The sequence below is a fragment of the Neoarius graeffei genome, chromosome 20 (genome assembly GCF_027579695.1).
Source record: "Neoarius graeffei isolate fNeoGra1 chromosome 20, fNeoGra1.pri, whole genome shotgun sequence".
NCBI classification, from domain to species: Eukaryota; Metazoa; Chordata; class Actinopteri; order Siluriformes; family Ariidae; genus Neoarius; species Neoarius graeffei.
Window position 1 is genome coordinate 23,880,284 of NC_083588.1, and position 16,573 is coordinate 23,896,856.

Consider the following 16,573-nt stretch of genomic DNA (forward strand, 5'->3'; position numbering starts at 1 on the left):
ACAAGAAGGTCCGGGTTTGAGCCCTGTGGCCGGCGAGGGCCTTTCTGTGCGGAGTTTGCATGTTCTCCCCATGTTCGCGTGGGTTTCCTCCGGGTGCTCTGGTTTCCCCCACAGTCCAAAGACATGCAGGTTAGATTAACTGGTGACTCTAAATTGACCGTAGGTGTGAATGTGAGTGTGAATGGTTGTCTGTGTCTATGTGTCAGCCCTGTGATGACCTGGCGACTTGTCCAGGGTGTACCCCGCCTTTCGCCCGTAGTCAGCTGGGATAGGCTCCAGCTTGCCTGCGACCCTGTAGAAGGATAAAGCGGCTAGAGATAATGAGATGAGAATGAACTTTTCCAGCCTCTTATTGCCCCTGTCCCAACTTTTTTGAGATGTGTTGCTTTCATGAAATTTCAAATGAGCCAATATTTGGCATGAAATTTCAAAATGTCTCACTTTCGATATTTGATATGTTGTCTATGTTCTATTGTGAATACAATATCAGTTTTTGAGATTTGTAAATTATTGCATTCTGTTTTTATTTACAATTTGTACTTTGTCCCAACTTTTTTGGATTCGGGGTTGTACCTTAACAAAAGCCCTAGCAAGCATCTCTGCTTTTTCTTCATTAGTTACTGCTTCGCCATCATTGTCTTTAATTACTGGTAAAGAGAGATCCCTTCTTATTCCTCCCATCTTTCTAATCATTCTCCATACCTCACTAACCTTTATTTCTGCCCCAATGGTACTACAGAAATTCCTCCAGTATTTCTTTTTGGTTTCTCTTATGATTCTTTTAACTTTAGACTGTGCTTTTTTATATGATATCAAGTTATTAAAAGAATAATTTGTTTTCACCATTCTAAATGCTTTATTTCTGGCTTTGACTGCTTCTTTACATTCGTCTGTCCACCATGGAACCATTTTCTGTTCCCTTATCCCAGAAGATTTGCCTATAGTCTCCTCTGCTGATTCATTCATACATTATGTTTGTAATTATGGAGTTTAACTCTTCAATATCATCACTTAAATTTGACATAATTTCCATAAATTTGCCACTTGCTGTCATAATATAAAGTCCCCAGTTGGCCTCTCTCATTTTCCATCTAGGGTACCAATTTTCTTCCAAACTTGCATCTTGTTTTTGTATCTTGATCCAAATAGGGTAGTGCTCGCTTACTAATGGAGTATTGTTAAAAACTTCCCACTGACTGGTTCCTGCCATTTGTTCTGATAATATACGGTAGTAAGGTCAATGGCTGATTCTGCTCCATGAACTACATCAAATCTGGTGCCTCTTCCGTCATTTAAACAGACTAGTTCATGATCATCCATAAATTCCTCAGCTGTACTCCCATTTTCATCCATTCGTATGCTTCCCCATAGTGCATTATGTGCATAGAAGTCTCCACAAAAAATAATTCTACCATTTCCCTCCTCACAGATGTTTTCAAGCATCTCTCATTATCGTTTGGCAAGGGTTATAGAAATTAATTATTTTAAACTTAGATTTACCAACCCACACTTCAACCACAATCATTTCAATTCCTTTATTTATGTTTAGAGCCGGGGCGGCACGGTGGTGTAGTGGTTAGCGCTGTCGCCTCACAGCAAGAAGGTCCTGGGTTTGAGCCCCGGGGCCGGCGAGGGCCTTTCTGTTTGTTGAGCACATCAATAAAATGGTACTTATCATAGTGATTCAATGAGAGCGCGAGACGAATTGTAATCAGGTTTCGTTGGTTACTGCATCGAATATGCAACTTCGAGTGACGGCTTCGAAGTTAAATGAAGAACTAGCCTGTACTGTTGGTGTTGTAAATGCACAAAATAACGGCTAGGAAGCTCTTGAGTGCACGTGAAACACAACTGTTTCTGTTACAAACGACGTCTCTAACCGACGTTTCAATCCCCAACTCGCTCTAGCCACCTGGCTGCACTGCTGCACTCAAGTCAGAGACGCGAAGGAGGAAGGGGAGGGGCTGAAGAGGGCGGAGCCACACACTCTGGAAGAGGAATTGGGCAAAGCGTTCCATTCTGGCTTTGAGTTTTCTCACAGATCAGCGGTATCAACTTCAGCGAGAACTTGACTGAAATGCGAGTTCGGACGATATGCGTACTTTTTAATGTGAAAACGTACAGTCATACAATGAGGTAAAAATTTGTAGCGGCTACGCAAGATGCGTACAGGTTGGCAGGTATGGACAATGGCAACCACGGACTATTGAGCAGCTGAAGTCTTGTATCAAGCAAGAATGGACAAAAATTCCAATTACAAAACTGCAACAATTAGTATCCTCAGATCCCATACAATTAAAAAGTTCTATTAAAATGAAAGGTGATGTAACACAATGGTAATAATGCCTCTCTCCCAACTTTTTTTGAGTGTGTTGCAGGCATGAATTTCTAACTTTATTTTTACAAAATACAATTAAGTTGGGGGCGGCACAGTGTAGTGGTTAGCGCTATCGCTTCACAGCAAGAAGGTCCAGGTTCAAGCCCCGTGGCCGACGAGGGCCTTTCTGTGTGGAGTTTGTATGTTCTCCCCATGTCCGTGTGGGTTTCCTCCGGGTGCTCCGGTTTCCCCCACAGTCCAAAGACATGCACGTTAGGTTAACTGGTGACTCTAAATTGACTGTAGGTGTGAGTGTGAATGGTTGTGTCTATGTGTCAGCCCTTCACAAACTGTATGAATTACTCGCAAAGTGGCAAGGGCCCTTTGAGGTCACAGGGCAAGTCGGAGTTGACTGTGAGATTTGGCAAATGGATAGTGGCGATGCACTTCAAATTTACCACCTTGATCTCCTGAAACTATGCAGAGGGGAGGTTTCTGTGACTAGTGACGGTGGTTCCACAGAGGGAGGAGCTGGGACTAGAGGCGAGTCTCAAAAGTGTGGCTCAATTCACCCTGGTCCCCTGTGGGGATCACCTCTCGATGTCCCAGAGAGTGTAGGTCATCAGGTTACATGATGAATTCTGTGATGTGCTTTTACCTGTACCAGGGCACACTAATCTCAGAGCACCACATTGAGACGCCTCCAGGGGTGGTGGTGTGCAGCCGCCCATATCGGCTCCTGGAACACACAAAAAAAATGTGATTTGGGATGAACTCAAGGCTATGTTCGACATGGGGGTAATTGAGGAGTTACACGGTCACTGGAGCAGCCCGGTGGTTTTGGTCCCCAAAATCGACAGGTCAGTCTGGTTCTGTATAGACTTTAGAAAAGTCAATGTAGTGTCTAAATTTGATGCATATCTGATGCCTCGCATTGATGAACTGCTTGATCAGTTTAGTGTGGCTTGCTTTTATTCTACACTGGATTTGACTAAGGGATATTTGCAGATCCCCGTGACAACATTATACAATGAAAAAAATGGCCGTTTCCACTCTTTTTGGGTTACGCAAGTTTGTCACCCTTCCATTAGGGGCCCCAGTGACGTTTCAACATCTCATGGACAGACTCCTCTGCCCACATAATGCATATGCCGCTGCTTATCTGGATGACATCATTATTTACAGTAATGATTGGCAGCAGTACGTATTTACAACATCTAAGGGCTGTTCTGAGATTGCTGATAAGTGTGGGACTCACAGCAAACCCAAGGAAGTGGGCAAGTGGAAGTATGGTATCTGGGCTTCTACTTGGGTCATAGGCAGGCGCATCCCCAAATTGATAAGACTGCAGTGATTGCAGCCTGCTCAAGACCCAAGACAAAAAGGGGGTGAGATGGTTCCTGGGGCTTGCTGGCTATTACAGGAAGTTTGTGCATAATTTTCCAGATGTCACCAGCCCGCTGACTGACCTCACTAAAAAGTCAAGTCAAGTTTATTTGTATAGCGCTTTTAACAATAAACATTGTCGCAAAGCAGCTTTACAGAATTTCATCTCATCTCATTATCTCTAGCCGCTTTATCCTTCTACAGGGTCGCAGGCAAGCTGGAGCCTATCCCAGCTGACTACGGGCGAAAGGCGGGGTACACCCTGGACAAGTCGCCAGATCATCACAGGGCTGACACATAGACACAGACAACCATTCACACTCACACCTAGGGTCAATTTAGAGTCACCAGTTAACCTAACCTGCATGTCTTTGGACTGTGGGGGAAACCGGAGCACCCGGAGGAAACCCACGCAGACACGGGGAGAACATGCAAACTCCACACAGAAAGGCCCTCACCGGCCCCGGGGCTCGAACCCAGGACCTTCTTGCTGTGAGGCGACAGCGCTAACCACTACACCACCGTGCCGCCTGCTTTACAGAATTTGAACGATGTAAAATATGAGCTAATTTTATCCCTAATCTATCCCCAATGAGCAAGCCTGTGGGGACGGTGGCAAGGAAAACCTCCCTCAGACGACATGAGGAAGAAACCTCGAGAGGAACCAGACTCAAAAGGGAACCCATCCCCATCCGGGCAACAACAGACAACATGACTAAAACATTAACAGTCCTAACATAAAGTCAGCTTCGTTGATGCTATAAACTCCCCACCGACGGAAACCCAAGCACAAACCGTTCACAACAACCATAGTCCCAAAGTCAGCAAGTCAACTGCAGTCCCAAAGTCAGCAAGTCAACTGCAGTCCTAAAGTCAGCAAGTTACTGCAGTCCCTAGCCACAAAAGCACCACTGCAAGAGTCCAGAGCGTCCTCCAGGCGCGACCCCCAACTGTCCACAATGGGCCACCCTCCACAGGAGCGATGTGATGAGACTCCAACCAGACAAAGGGCACCAGGATGGATCAGGCAGGTCCGAGGAGCAGAAGAGATCAGCATCTCGATCCCAGGACCGACATGTAACTCAGAGGGACAGATTTTGGGGGAGGGGCACCAGATCTGGTCCAGTGGACAAAGCCGTGTGGATAGACTTTAGTAAAATGGTTTTGTGTGGGGGCCCGCTTTTGCATTCTCCTGACTTTTCTCTCCATTTAGCCTTGCAGACTGATGTGTCAGACAGAGGGCTGGGGGCTCTATTGTCCCAGGTGGTGGAGGGGGAGGGGCACGCTGTGCTGTACATCAGCCGCAAGCTCTCTGCAGGAGAGATTAAGTACAGCATGATTGAGAAGGAGTGTCTTGCCATCAAATGGGTGGTCCTCATGCTCTGGTACTACCTGCTGGGATGTTCTTTCATACTCTGTTCCGATCATGCCCCACTCCAGTGGCTCTACCACATGAAGGATATCAACATGTGGATCACTTGTTGGGATCTAGCCCTTCAGCCCTTTAAGTTTGAGGTGGTCCACAGGCCAGGGGTACAGATGGTGGTGACGGATTACCTTTCCTGCTGAGGGGGAAGTCAGCTGCAGGTTAGATGACTCCCTGGCCTGAGTTGGGTGGTGGACGTATGTGGTAGCAGGAGTGGTCAAGCATCAGCTGTGGGTGGTGAGGAGTCAGGTAGAACTGGCAGGTAACACGTGATGACAGTGTTTCCTACAGACCAGGTAGCAATTTGTGGTGCTCCACTGTGCCAATGAGGGAATCGTGCACGGTGGTGTCGTGGTGGTCGGTGGAGTCGGTCATTGGGGTGTATGCAAAGTGTTTACAGCGGGCGGTGTTCAAACACACAGTATTTTTCTTCAGATTCACCTGCTGGAACTATTTTAAAGCTACAAGAAGCATTTGAGATTATTCAGTTCAATCTAAATTCTTTTAAGTTCTTTAAGAGAAGACAGCTAAAATAATTTTTACCAGAACCCTGCCTGGTTTCATTCCTCGACCCAACTTTACATTACAGGGCAGGCCATTAGTTTGCTGGGCTTGATGTTGGTGGAAAACCTGTCTTTTAAATTTATGAAAATTACTCACCAAAATTGAAATTAAAGTTTAGTTTTTACTAGAGATGCACCGATTGCAATTTTTTGGGCCGATTCCGATTTTCCATGGAGTGTGACCTGCCGATACCGATTTTGGCCGATTCCGATTTAATTTTTTTCAAACCACTTCACAGCACACACAAAGACTATTTTCTTTTTATCTTTTCTTTAATAGAACATTCTGCCAGATTTTCAGTAATAAATTTTCAACACCTCAAAGGTTGAAAACAAACAAAAAGACATTGTTCTTTGTAAAATCTTTCTTCATGTTTGGTATTAACATATTAATTCCTGAAATAGGAAATTCACACAAACATTTTTTCTTTTCCCATCCAATATCTGGCACAAAAACAGCTTCCCCCTCATATATTATTTGCCTACTGCTATGGAACACACTTTCATAAGCCTATTTAGATCTGAAAACTTGTGCCTTATAGAACAACCCATTTCTTCATTCAGTATCAAAATACAAAAATAATTTCCAGTCATACTTATACCATAGCCATTCTATCATCTTTGTCAAATGTGTATTTGTAGAGTAATTTCCAATGGAATCAAGTGCAACCAAGGTTGTAAAACAAACAAAAAGACATTTTTTTCTCTCTCTCTTTGTACAAATCTAACTAGATGTATGGTAATAGGCTAATGTATTAATTCCTGTAATGGGAAATTCACACAACCACAAACGTTTTCTTCTTTTCACATCCAATATCTGGCACAAAAAAAAATTCACTATATTTGGATATCCAAATATAGTGAATTTTTTTTGTTGTTAACGGCGCGCGTGTCGGAGCTCGTTAGGCGCGTAGGACTGACGCTGTTCTGCGCAAGCGCAACACAATCGCACTAGAAAGCATGTTCAAGCTGCCAGTGTAGCTGCAGTCTTTTTAGTTGCGAATTACGAGTATTTCCACTTTCATCTCTATGTGATACACAAGTTTTGATCGGCAGAAAATCAGCATATTTTAATTTTGACCGGCCGGTCGCCGGTCATGGCCGATCATGTGAAAATCGGCCGATTCCGATCAGCAGCCGGTCAATCGGTGCATCTCTAGTTTTTACCTTAGTTTTTTTGCCTTTTTGGTGGCAATCTTTCAATCATTCTTTAGTTGACATTCAAGGAATAAATTGCAAAAAACAAGCTGAAGGTTTTTATATTAAATATTGAACTCAACACTTACCTCAACCAATACTAAAATGAAATAAATAGTATAATGTGACAAAATAATAATAAAATAAAATATCATAATTAGATGTAAGAAATCACTTAAGGTAACACCAAGGCAACTAACAATAATGAAAAAGCATTACCCTAATTGGTGCAAAGCCTGCATGCCCTATCAGAACATTTAATTCTGCGTGGCTTCCTGAAAAAAACTCAAGTGCCCTATCGTAAGGGAAGTCATTGCTGAAGCGGGATAAACAGGATAATGCAATAAGGCCGGTTCCTCGCGTCAAGCTGCTACTGTATGCATCAAAATTGGTTTATAGCCTGACTCAGGGATGTCCGTTTCCTGTAAGCCAAGAAGGTTATGATAAAGCTCATCACGAGCACGACGTAGGCTACCTTTTAAAATAAGGGGTCGGAAGGCGAATCGGGAAGGCTGCGTTATTTTTAATTAGCCTAACAGGCCTACTTGCAGTCCGGGTATATGTGCACCGGCAGGCCTGTGGACACGCCTTTCCATCTCTGTGTGTGGGTGTGTGCGAGTGAACGAGAAGAAAGAGCACTATGAATGAACGGAACGATACGCAGCGGAATTTTTTTTTTCAAAATCGCGAGTCTGATTGTGTGGCGATAGGAATCCACTGTGTGGCACTGCGCCACACAATGGTCTATGTATGGGAAACCCTGGATGAATTTCACTTGTGTTTGATTACTGGCAATTTACTCTTGTGTGTTTTTCTGTTTTCTTGCAGAGTGAAGCCAGTAATCAGAGACAGAGAGGGAGAGCGCTGAGTTACTGAGGGCCATGTTTGTGTGCATGCATGTGAGCAAAAATACTGCAAAAAGAAACTAAAGCCACTGAAAAGTGAAATTGGAAACAGAAAAATAAAAACACATCTTGAGTTGTCAAGCCTGTCTCCCCATTCCTCATTCCCTGAGCTGTTCAAATGTTACAATGGTCATTCAGTACATTAAGGTCATTCAGTACATTAAGGTATTACATTACATTACATGGCATTTAGCAGACGCTCTTATCCAGAGCGACGTACAACGAGTGATGTACAAGGTAGTCATCTGACTTCATTTTATTGCCACATAATGTCACTGAGCCTCAACCTGACCAACTGAAACAACCCCAGATCATAACACGGCCTCTAGAGGTACCTTGTACAGTAGACAATATGCATGATAGACAATATGCATGATGGGTGCATTGCTTCCCTATGCTTCCTTTCTTACCCTGATATGCCCATCACTCTGGAATAAGGTAAATTTACACTCATCAGACCACATAACCTTTTTCCATTGTTCCAGAGTCCAATCTTTATGCCCCCTAGCAAATGAAAGCCTTTTCTTCTTCAGATTAGTCTCACTAACAAATTATTTTCTTATGACCACACAGCTTTTCAGTCCCAATCCTGTGAGTTCTCGTTGCATTGTTCTCTTACTTTCACTATTATACATTTCACAATTCTGACCACATTTTTTCTGTGAAGTTGACGGTTCACCACTATCCTTCCAGGTTTTAATAATGCATTGGACAGTTCTTAACCCAATCCCAGCAATCTCCTTAGCTGTTTTCTTTGCTTGATGCAGGCCAATAATTTGGCCCTTTTGAAACACAGGAACATCTTTTCCATGAGCACAGGGATACATCTTCTGACACCATGTTAAGAAATGAAAAGCTACTCACTGCGTCAGTTAGGGCTAAAAGAATTGTTGTCAGCAGAAATATATTAATTACTGCAGTAATTATCCAATCAAAGATATTTGCTTATTTAAATCTAAATGGTGACCTTTTTTTTTTGTCAAAACAGTGTATATTGAGGTATTTCACCTGACGTCACAGGGTCACGTGACGCCCCGGTGTCCGCCATTTTGAAGGTCAAGCTAGCTAATGTCAACAACATAGTAGCTAGTATGTTACTGTAGCAATGTTTACGTTCAGTCATTTGGATGACTGTTAAAACCTTTCAGTCTCAAGTTTTTCCTTTACTGTATTTACTAGTTTACTGTAATTATGATCCAGCAGCTATTTACACCGGATCCAGTGTAAATAGCTCCCGGAGCGCGCTCCAGCTTGCTCCCCCTCAAATTAAGCAGCGCGCTCCGGCTTGCTCCCGGAGTGCTCCGGCCAAGGTTCCGGAGCGCGCTCCGGCTTGCTCCCCCTCAAATTAAGCAGCACGCTCCGGCTTGCTCCTGGAGTGCTCCGGCCGAGGTTCTGGAGCGCGCTCCGGCTTGCTCCCCCTCAAATTAAGCAGCGCGGGAGCAAGCCAGAGCACGCTGCTTAATTTGAGGGGGAGCAAGCCGGAGCGCGCTCCGGCAGCTATTTACACTGGATCCGGTGTAAATAGCTGCCGGATCATAATTACAGTAAACTAGTAAATACAGTAAAGGAAAAACTTGAGACTGAAAGGTTTTAACAGTCATCCAAATGACTGAACGTAAACATTGCTACAGTAACATACTAGCTACTATGTTGTTGACATTAGCTAGTGCTAACAGCTAGCTGCTAGTACACTGCTACAACACAGACACCGACCCTAATAATACAGTTCTTGGTCATTGCCTGGTAATAGCAAATTTATAACGGGCCATATCTCAACAGACTAAGAAGTTATTTCAATGACATTTAATAACATTTTGTTTATCCTGAGGACCGAAAGTAAATGAAAATGTGAACAAACCTTAGCTGTAATAAGATGGCGACCACCGGCTCCAGGGACAACCCACTGATGTAGGCATGTTACCCAGCCTGACACAAAATATTTGTAGGCATCCAAACTCGTATACGCTTTCAGATCAATACCTGTGTATGGCGATGGGTTTTTAACGACATAGGTATACAGATCATGTGGGCCGAAGTCAGGTAAAGACGAGGGCTTCGTGTACTTCCGTACGTCAGTGAACAATCCTGGTGGAAGCAGGTAAACGTCGTTCTCTAAGCCTGCTAACCTCAATTTTTGCAAATACCTCTCCCTCTGCTCGCCCTGTAAATGCCCTACGTCACTGGATAGTGAAGGTGTTTTCTGCATCTCGCTCCTTTTTCTTTTATGTTTTTCGTTTGTCGCCTTCCTCGCATTCAAACTGATTCGAGCCATGACGTCCAAAATGGCAGCCTAACGATGCATCACATGACTTGGTCACGAGGGTGAAAAACCTCAATACCCAGTACTAGTCAAATGTTTGGATACACCTTCTTATTCAATGTTTTTTCTTTATTATTATTATTATTATTATTATTATTATTAATAATCAAAAGACACTTAGTTGAGTGGTTCTTGGCATAATATGAATTACTACAGTTGTGGAATAGGGCTATTTACTGTATTTTTTATTATTGACTATTTACTGTTCGATGGTCTCAAATACATTAAGAAGGCAAGAAATTGCACTAATTAACTTTTGACAAGGCATAACTGTTAACTGAAAAGCATTCCAGGTGACTACCTCATGAAGCTGGTTAAGATAATGCCAATAGTGCGCAAAGCGTCATCAAGGTAAACGCTGGCTACTTTGAAGAATCTAAAATATGGCATTTTTTTAAACACTTTTTTTTGTTTACCACATCATTCCATATATGTTCCACATGTTATTTCATAGTTTTGATGTCTTCAGTATTGTTCTACAATGTACAAAATAGTCAAAATACAGAAAAACCTAGGAATGAGTATTTGTTCCAAACTTTTGACTGTTACCGTATATAAATCCTGCATTATGTGCATAACCACTGGAAACTGCCCTGGCTATATATAAGAATCTAGGGAGTGAGTGCAGTGTGCTTAAGAAATAACTGACTTTACAAAAAAGTCCTTCATCATGAACCACACTTGTGGGTAGGGCTCTTATTGTGTCATGCTTAGTCACAGGGTTTGATCAGTATAGACTTTTGTCTATGCACTAAAAAACCTTTAGCTATGTAATCTACTGCTGTCGTAAACACATTACATAGCTCCCTCTGCTACTACTCTCGCATGTTCATAACTTTATCATATATGTCAGCTATCAAACACAGAGAAAAACATGGCATTACTGGCCATAACTAAACCAAACAATTTCAGCATCTATTTCTGGCTAAGCAGCGCTGTGCACTGTTACACAGGTTAGATTTTTTTTTTTAGCCTGTCTTTCCTCACAGCTGTTCTTTCTTTCAGTTTACAACAACATGTTAAATGTAATTGATTATTTAAAAAGTCATGCTTTGAAATACTTTTCTAACGAAGAAGCACCATTAGGGGATTTGATCTTTTTGTATATCTTTTTTGTTATGTAAGCTTCTATAAGGATGAACAATGATTTTGTAATAAAATTTCCTTTAAAAGCAGAGTATGTAATTTTAGAGAAATCATCAATAGTATGCTAGATTTTGAAAGAATCCAACTGAAAAACTCAATCCCCTCCCTTTAGTGCTCCCACCAAAGCCACTCTTCTAATACACATGGGGTATGTTCAGTCTGAAAACAGTGTGCACGGTTTCCGGGTTGAACGACATGTTTCCTTGAAATGGTGTGAAATGTTGTACAATGGGCTGTGAGGTATGTTTTCTTGTTTGGTGGGTGTGTCAGTGATGTTACACAATCAGCAGTGATGTGTATATAAATCTCACCATATTAAAAAGGCAGTCCGCACAAGGGATCATACTCACATCCTGTATTTGGATATTCTTTGCTTTTCTGAATAACAAGTGTAGTGGCTGTAACATCGAGCGTACACTCAACGGCTACTTTAATAGGAACTTCTTGTTGATTCTAAGATTCTTGTTCTTGGCTGGCAGGAATGGAACCCAGTGTGGTCTTCTGCTGTTGCATGCTGAGATGTTTTTCTGCTCACCACAGCTGTAAAGAGTGATTATAGAAGAAGCCTTTATTTGTCACATGTACACTCAAGCACAGTGAAATTCCTTCTCTGAATTTAACCCATTTGAAGCAATGAACACACATATGCACACAAAAGTGAGCAATGAGCACACACACATACCCAGAGCAGTGGGCAGCTGTGCTACAGCGCCCGGGGAACAGCTGGGGGTTAGGTGCCTTGCTCAAGAGCACTTCAGCCCAACCTCAAGCCAATGTTGCCCCATGTTAACCTAACCTCATGTCTTTGAACTGTGGGGGAAACTGGAGCACCCAGAGGAAGCCCACGCAGACACAGGGAGAACATGCAAACTCCACACAGAAAGGCCCCCGTTGGCCACTGGGCTTGAACCCATTATATGAGTTACTATATCCTTCCTGGCAGCTTGAATCAATCTGGCCATTTACCTCTGGCCTCTCTTATCAACAAGGTGTTTCCACCCACAGAACTGTCACTCACTCAATGTTTTTTGTTTTTCACACCATTCAGTGTAAACTCTAGAGACTGTTGTGTGTGAAAACCCCAGCAGATCAGCAGTTTCTTAAATACTCAAACCAGTCCATCTGGCACCAACACCCATGTCACAGTGAAAGTCACAGAGATCACAATTTTTCCCATTCTGATGTTTGAAGTGAACATTAACTGAAGCTCTTGATTTGTATCTGCATGATTTTATGCATTGTGCTGCTGTCAAGTGATTGACTGATTAAATAACTGCATAAAGCCTAGGTCACAACCGGACGTACGATTTTTTGGCCGTGCAATTTTTGCCGTTTCCCCAAATCGCTGCGTTTTTTTTTTCATGGAGAAAGACGCACGTTGGCCGTAAGTTTGTCTTGCAACCTGAAAAAAACATAAGCGCCCGTAGAGTTTGTTTGACATGACAAATAACCTCTGTGGCTGGTCTGCAGCCAGTCTATGACTCGAAAATCAGCACGTCACACGCGCGCCCTCCGTGCATTTCACGTGCGCCCTCCGTGCGTTTCTTGCACGTAGACCGGCCGTAGGAGCACGTATGGCCGGTTGTGACCGAGGCTTAAAACAGCATGTGTATGGGTGTTCCTAATAAAGTGAACAGTGAGTGTATTTTGAAGTATTAAACATGTATTTATATCAATTCAGAATGGCCTTCTCTGCTGGCATAGTTGCAATGCTTCCATAACATAACAGGGTGTTCAACGCACCACATTTTCTGTTGATTTTGCTACATTTTGCTACATTTTTTGCGACGTTTTGTCAGGCATGAACGTAGTCATGAACTCATACAAACTGATCACCCCTGAAAGACAAGTCCATGAGAGAGAGCATTCAGGGTGGGGGGTTGGGGGCAGTTTGTCATTATCATATCTAACTACCTCATGTCTCATTCGCTTAACACACAAAAAAACAATGAATATGGCTAATGTTAGTACTCACAGCTATTGACTAGCTTTCACAATATGTCTGCCTAACCTTGTGGAAGACTCTGGTCATACACACAGGTAGGCAGACAGGTAGGACATTCAATCATTTCATCCAGACCAAATGAAATGATTGGGCAGGCTTTTGACAGCCCTGCGACTGCCACAGATGACAGATTTTTTTATTTTCATTGTTAGAGCATTTGATTTAGTCATTGTTGTCGGCATGTTAAGAGAGTTTCAAGAAATGTAACAAAAAAAAGCTTCTAAAATAAATTACTTACTGATAAAAATATTTGTCTGGCATGCTTGAAACTGGTACAGGCTGGTCTGATTGCCATGTGTTCTTGAAACTGGTACAGGCGGTCCTGATTGCTGCTTGTTTTGGTTAGTTAAATCCCTGAGATTTATCTTCGATCCCACATTCTGCTCTCTGCTTAATGAAGCTTATGTTGACGAGTAATGTCTTTCTTCTTTTCATAAGACTATGATCCTGATGGGGGAATCTAATAGCTACTTATTAACTGAGAGGTCTTTATGGGAAAATATCAGACCGAGCTCTGATATTTTCCAGCAAAGATCAGGCAAACAAAGTTAATAAGGAGTTTATTATATGGCTTCTTTATTTCTAAGATTAAAATAGATGGTCGTTATAATGAGGCATGACACTGCTTTCAGTCACTTCATATTTGTAACGTAGTTCAATCATGCATGCAGAATAAACAACTACTGGTTTCAAAACTGAATTTCTGTTAGTGGTTAGCGGTTTCTGAATGCTCTTCGTTGCTCATTTCTTGAATAACTCTATTATTACTTTGACAGAATCAACACAAACATTGGAAAAAAAAGCCCGCTTGTTTAACACAAATATCAATCAATATGTAAATGGATCTGTTATTTGCTCTCCTATGTATCTAGTTACTTGTGGGTAGGAAATTTATCGTATCGGTATAAATCTAAGCGTATCAGATTTTAACTAAAGCCACTAAGTGTATCGGCAGGCAGAGCAAGTGTATCGGGCCCGATACGCTAAAACGCTCTGGGGAAAACCATGCATAGATAACTTAGCTGTCTGTAAATGGCTGTGTGATGCACCTAGTGTGTTGGCTAAACATCTGTGCGCTCACCACCTCTTGCCTTCAGCCTCACCACTGGCTAGCAGTGCTGCTCCATAGCACCGTGAAAAGAGAGCCGGGTGCATAAGTCTTTCCTGCCAGTACATAGCCTCTCCACAGCAAGTCCCATGCAGTGCCTCCATGTGGCTACAGATGGAAACTGGGCACCGTAAGGCCCCAGGCTAAACTGCTGGGAGCTTGGAGGAGGTCTGGCCTCCAGACATGCGGCATGCATGGCCCACTGATGTGTGGACACGCCCTGTTGCCCATGCAGCAGACCCCAGCTATAGGTAAATAGCACTCAGGGAGATGGAACTCGGTAGCCCTGGCAGGCAATCCATCTAGGACAAGGACAGTCCGATGTAAAACCTACGACCCAAGGACCTTGCTGTCATCGTCCCAGCTTGCTGGGCCATGGCAGATGAATCTTGAGTGTAAAGGGTGGGGCCAGTACAGCACACACTGGACTCCACCTTAGAATTCCTTTGCGCAGGCCTGAAGGAAACATCCACGTTCACAGCTATCACCAAAGGGCTTGCAGTCAACGTGGAAACACCCCTTCATAAATCTTTGCCTGCGAAGAAAAGCCAAGAGCCAATTACATCATCATCATCATCCAATCATTTAGCTCCAACACACTCTTGAATGTGAAAATATACTACTCATGTTTGTACTAGGGTGGCACAGTGGTGTAGTGGTTAGCACTGTTGCCTCACAACAAAAAGGTCCTGGGTTCGAGCCGACGAAGGCCTTTCTGTGTGGAGTTTGTATGTTCTCCCCGTGTCTGCGTGGGTTTCCTCTGGGTGCTCCGGTTTCCCCCAAAGACATGCAGGTTAGGCTAATTAGTGTCTCTAAATTGACCGTGCATGGTTGTTTGTCTCTATGTGTCAGCCGTGCAATGACCTGGCAACTTGTCCAAGGTGTACCTCGCCTCTCACCCATAGTCAGCTGGGATAGGCTCCAGCTTGCCTATGACCTTGTACAGGATAAGCGGCTACAGATAATGGATGGATGGATATTTGTCCTACAGTAAACTGAGAAACATCTCTGAGCAGCTGTACCTGTGTCAGTTTGCTCCCGGATCGATCCGTGAGGCAGAATTTCTTAGGTGGCAGAGGTCTAATTTCCTCAATCATCTCATCTCATCTCATCTCATTATCTCTAGCCGCTTTATCCTATTCTACAGGGTCGCAGGCAAGCTGGAGCCTATCCCAGCTGAATACGGGTGAGAGGCCGGGTACACCCTGGACAAGTCACCAGGTCATCACAGGGCTGACACATAGACACAGACAACCATTCACACTCACATTCACACCTAAGGTCAATTTAGAGTCACCAGTTAACCTAACCTGCATGTCTTTGGACTGTGGGGGAAACCGGAGCACCCGGAGGAAACCCACGCAGACACGGGGAGAACATGCAAACTCCGCACAGAAAGGCCCTTGCCGGCCACGGGGCTCGAACCCGGACCTTCTTGCTGTGAGGCAACAGCGCTAACCACTACACCACCGTGCCGCCCCTTCCTCAATCATACTTTGTCAATTCAACCTTCTTTGCAAGAGACAGATTAAAACCTATCACCTACCCTCCCTTTAATTCTGACCTGTGTTTTTAAAATGGTGGATTAATAACATAATACCGAGACACCGTGATCTTTATATACTCGGTTATCGTACCGTGAACACATCAAACCGTAACACCTATGTTGTGGTCGAACAAAACTAAGCTCATTGCGTGTGGTATTACTGAAACCAAAAGGGAACTGGAAGGAAGTGAAAAGCGAGTCACAGAGCCCTGAGCGAAGGTGTCTTCACTATCCGGTCGACATACAAACAGGACACTTATGAAGCTCAGCCAATCAGCGCTCAGGATTTCTCTCCTTCTGCTTCACTAAAGCTGAGAGTGACAGCGCAGCGCCACCCGGAAGGCACGAGACGATCAGTGAAGAGCCGAGAATGAACCGCTTCAAGACGTCCAAGTTTAAAAACACCACTCCGAAGATCCCTAAGAAAGATGTGAGTAGTGTATCTGATGAAAGCATTAAATCAGTTTATCCGTTGATTAAAAAAAAAAAAAATGTTCGCTGTCTCGAGCAGAAGCTGCGGCTGAATCTCAAACGCTTCCTTTATCCCTACGGAAGTACACTACACAGACTATAGAATGGACTCAGCTGGACCCTATGTAGTGTGCTACGTGTTTAAAGGCAAGCCGTTTGGGATCAAACCGGAGTGTTTCTGAA

At 43.4% G+C, this 16,573-nt stretch overlaps 1 protein-coding gene and 1 long non-coding RNA gene across 3 annotated transcripts in view; one reads left to right on the plus strand and one right to left on the minus strand.

Annotated features, from left to right (window-relative positions):
* Positions 1-2,973: 2,973 nt before the first annotated feature.
* Positions 2,974-16,357, minus strand: LOC132868502 (uncharacterized). Its single transcript, XR_009650842.1, has 4 exons — positions 16,011-16,357; positions 14,347-14,908; positions 11,611-11,800; positions 2,974-3,056 (listed from the first exon to the last, which is right to left on the minus strand). It is a non-coding gene; the product is annotated as an uncharacterized LOC132868502 (long non-coding RNA).
* Positions 16,200-16,573, plus strand: part of coro7 (coronin 7) — a 359,304-nt gene continuing 358,930 nt past the window's right edge. Inside the window, exon 1 of one of the 2 annotated variants that reach the window (XM_060901419.1) lies at positions 16,200-16,349. In XM_060901419.1, the coding sequence (XP_060757402.1) occupies positions 16,290-16,349 (60 nt within the window). In that variant the 5' untranslated portion in view covers positions 16,200-16,289. The remainder of the gene's footprint in view (positions 16,350-16,573) is intronic. The other variant, XM_060901417.1, reaches the window with a different exon arrangement.